Genomic DNA, 4042 nt, shown 5'->3' on the forward strand with positions numbered 1-4042 from the left:
GTGTCTCCTTCTCTCTCTGCCCCTCCCCCTCTCATGCTCTGTCTCTCTCTGTATCAAAAATAAATAAAACATTAAAAAAATAAATAAAAATAAAAATAAAAATAAATAATAAAAAGGGGAAGTCTCAAGTTCCAAAACATTGGACCTCAACGGACCTCTCCGTCTTCTGCCCATCAGGACCGGTGGGGTGGGGGTGGGGGGTACTTCCAGCCTTGGGTACAGAAGGGGCTTCTGTGCCCTCAGAGATGCCACTCTGGGCTTAGGTTGATCTCGGGCGCACCCCTGTCTTTGATCATGAGCGAGAACAAGTTTCAGGGACCATCTTGCCTGCAGTCCTGGGGTCAGGCTGTGCGCAGAGGCCTGAGGTGGGGAGCCAGCCCCGCCTCCACCACTAGGGGGCTCCCCAGAGGGAGCAGGCGACACATGGCTGCTCACGCAGGTGTCCACACAGGGTCCCCCACCCCCTATCTCTCTCCCAGCCCCAGGGCCCCCTCCCCCACCGCCCACCCGCTGACCCTTCCCCACCCCAGTCACAACTGCGTAACTCGGTTCAGCGTGTTAAGAGGGACATGCAGGCTTTCCCTAAAGTACACATGTCAGTGCTTTGAAAACACCTGTAACGCAATCCTTAAAATGAGTAAAATAAACCATCAAACGGCCAGGGAAATGCACATTTTTTAAGTGGGGAAAAACAAATCCAAAATAAGCTGCTTCCTGCCTTAAATCACTGCAAAGGCCTCGGTTGCCCGAAAGCAGTGGGTATCGGAGTCCCCCCGCCTCTGCGGAGCGCCCCACACGGAGGCGGGGGCTGCCTGGCGCCTTGGCCAGGGCCCAGACCTGCGAGGAAAGTCTGCATCTGGGTCTTTGTTTTCATTCCCTCCTGGCTGCTTGTATTTTCACGGATTTCTCTAAGGAGATTGAGTTCTGGGGCCTTACAGCGCTCTCCGGGCCCTGCCCCTGCCCCCTGGGCCCCCTGTCCCTGCGCTGCAGGGGTGCCTGAGTGGTGGGCCAGATTTCTGGGCACAAATCAGGTTCAGCAGAAAGTGACCCAGAGGGGTGCCTGGGGGGCTCAGTCAGCTGAACGTCTGACGCCCTATCTCAGCTCAGGTCATGATCTCATGATTTGTGAGTTCAAGCCCCACGTCGGGCTCTGCACTGACAGTGTGGAGACTGCTTGGGATTCTCTCTCTCCCTCTCTGCCCCTCCTCTGCTCTTGTGCATGTGCGCTCTCTCTCTCTCTCTCTCTCTCTCTCTCTCTCTAATAAATAAATAAAAGAAAAAAGTGACCGCGAGGACCCAGGCATCTGGAGCCCGAATCCACCCCACGCACGGGACCCCCTTGGGTTTCTCCTGCTCCTGTTCTGAGCCCCGAGCCTGTGGAGACACAGCAGGAGTAGGTGACCAGTTGTCTGTGGGCACTCAGCAGGGTAGTACAGAGTGGGGAAGGGAGTGAGGGCGCCCCTCCCAGCCTGGCTCTCAGCCCCACCCCTTGCCCATGGCACCGCCTCCAAGAAGCCCTCCCAGAGTGCACGGACCACCAGTCACCACCTCCTGCCCTAGCACTGGGGCTTTGGAGGCGGTGCCTTGGAGGTGGTGGCAGCAGCTGGGTGTGCAGACAGGAAGAGACTCAGTCTGCCGAGAGAGGGGGCCCTGCTTTCCCCTGTTGCTGGGTCTGTGGTGGGCACGGTGGCGGCAAGCATGGCCCCAGAGCTTCCACTGCTCCCCGTGCTGCTCACACTGGCCTGCACCCTGCTCGGGGTCCTGGCCACGCAAGGTAAGCCCTCCTGGTGTCCCCCACTGTGCTCCCCCCCTGCCGTGGGCTCAGTGCCCTCACCTGGGGTGGCTCCTTCCTGGAAAGGGGTGGCCTGGGGACACTGACCCCCACCCCTCCGTCGGTGCCGTCTCGGTGCAGAAGCGCCGTGGCTTTGGTCTTTCTCTTTACCTAACTGTCTTGGGGACTGTCTTTGCCATAATTAGCAAGGTTACCTTTGTTATAAGAGAATTCTGTCCATTAGTTTGCTTTTTAAAGCAGATACACGTGCAAAGCTCTGCAGTAAGATGGAAAGATCAGTTACACACGGCAGGGTGGGGACACTCAGCAGGAAAAAGAAAAAGCATCTCCAGAATTTAGTTTGCTGAGAAGCTGATGTTTGGATTGAAGAAGGTTCATGTTTGCACCATGGTCCTGTGGGCCCCAGCTGCCCAGACGGCGACATTGCTGGGTGTCCCACAGACAAGCAAAGGTGTGCCCACCCCACAGAGCCTCCGGCTCTAGGTGCCTGGACGTGATGGGGAAACTGAGGCAGCCAGAAAGAAAAGGGAAGGAGACGGGACAGTCCGTCAGCGCTCTCCAGGAGAGGGAGAAGGTGTAGGGGCAGGAGACATGGTCAGAGCTGCCCATGGCCCGAACTTCCCCTGGGGCCTGTGTGGGCAGAGTCCCAGGCAGCCCAGCCCTCCGCGGGGAGGACAGCCATGGGGTGCCGTTACCCAGGAGCTGCTGGAGGCAAGATGCCTGGCTGTGGTGACATGCCAGCAGGGGACTGTCCCAGGACACCTCTGTCCCCCCAGCCTCCCCTGCAGCGAGGAGGGTCCTGCCCTCTGGCCCGGCCAATGGTGCCAGCGGGGGGTCCTTCCTGCAGAGATGCAGCAGACCCCCCCCTACGTGATCGCCCCCGAGGGCGGCTCCGCCAGCATCACCTGCTGCAGCCGCGGGCCCCTGCTGGGGGTCTACCTGAAGCAGAGGTGGCCGGAACCCAGCAACGTGATCTACTACGAAGACAACGTGCAGCCCACGGTGGACGAGCGGTTCCGCGGACGCATCGTCTTCTCGGGGCGGCAGCACAACCTGACGGTCATCATGCACCGCCTGCGGCCGGCCGACGCCGGGGCTTATGCCTGCCAGGCGGTCATGAGCGACGAGGTCTGGGGCCCCGGCACCTTGGTTGTGGTGACAGGTAGGGGACATGCCTTCCCCAGGCCCCACGCCCCCCGCCTGCTGGGTAGACCTGGCTCCACCTGGGGTCAGGGTCAGGTCTGGGGACCTCTCCTGTACACTTGCTTGAGCTGCTCCTTCCAGTGTGAGTCCACCGCCTCCAGGAAGGTGCCCACCTGCACTCCAGAGCCCCCCGTGAGCCCCAAAGCCTCTCACAAAACCCACCACCTGCCCAGCGCTCCTCTCCTTCTTCATAGACAAACTGTCCCCAGCAGCGGACACAAGCCAGGAGGCTTGGCTGATGCACTTGGCCGTTCCCGTGGCCCTGGCCGTGGGCTGCTTCTTCATCGGGTTGGGGCTGGGGGCAACGTGCGTGCTGCAGAGGACACAGGTCAGTGTGAACCCCCGGCTTGCACTGGTGTCCCTGTGAGCGGGCTCCTCGGAGCAGCCCCAGGGGAACCCAGGCCCCATGCATCCCCTCCACCAGGGTCCCTGGGAGGCCCAGGGGTTTAGACGGCAGGGCCCAGGGCGGGAGGGAGCGCCGAGCACCAGAGCCATGAGCAGGGACGGGCACGGGCCCAGGAGGAAAGCACAGCTGCCAGAGGAGGGCCCAGGAGAGAGGAGCAGGCACGCCTGTGAGCGTGTGAGTGTGTGTGCACACAGGTGAGCACTTGTGTGTGCATGCAGCGTGCGTGTGAGCCTGCGGGCGTGAGATCAGTGTGGGCGGGTGTGAAAGTGCACTGACGGGTGACAGAGACAAGTGCCAGGAAGTGGTCCCCTCTGCCCTGACCCTGGAAGTGGTCACCCAGCTCTTTTCGGCCAGCGTGTCTTGGCCCAGATCCATGCCTTGGGACAGCCCCCCCCAGCTCTCTGAAGCGAGGTCCACAGGCCCACCCCGGGCCCGGGGAGGTGCGGGAAACCTGGGGGGCCGGCCAGGGCCCCCTGTGAGCTGGCTTCACGCAGGCCTGGAGTCCAGCAGCATCTCGAGGGTCAGATCTAAAAGTCCCCCAAGGGGGACTGCCCGGGGGACGGAGGACGCAGAGATGGGCTCGTCTTCCAGATCAAGAAGCTCTGCTGCCGGAAGGATGAGAACTCGGCGTGCGTGGTGTA

At 61.2% G+C, this 4042-nt stretch overlaps 1 protein-coding gene across 1 annotated transcript in view; it reads left to right on the forward strand.

Annotated features, from left to right (window-relative positions):
* Positions 1-1525: 1525 nt before the first annotated feature.
* CD7 (CD7 molecule) overlaps positions 1526-4042 on the forward strand; it is a 4259-nt gene continuing 1742 nt past the window's right edge. Inside the window, exons 1-4 of the mRNA XM_029927095.1 lie at positions 1526-1774; positions 2640-2954; positions 3190-3323; positions 3993-4039. Of these exons, the coding sequence (XP_029782955.1) occupies positions 1699-1774; positions 2640-2954; positions 3190-3323; positions 3993-4039 (572 nt within the window). The 5' untranslated portion in view covers positions 1526-1698. The remainder of the gene's footprint in view (positions 1775-2639; positions 2955-3189; positions 3324-3992; positions 4040-4042) is intronic.

Source organism: Suricata suricatta, chromosome 17, assembly GCF_006229205.1.
Source record: "Suricata suricatta isolate VVHF042 chromosome 17, meerkat_22Aug2017_6uvM2_HiC, whole genome shotgun sequence".
NCBI classification, from domain to species: domain Eukaryota; kingdom Metazoa; phylum Chordata; class Mammalia; order Carnivora; family Herpestidae; genus Suricata; species Suricata suricatta.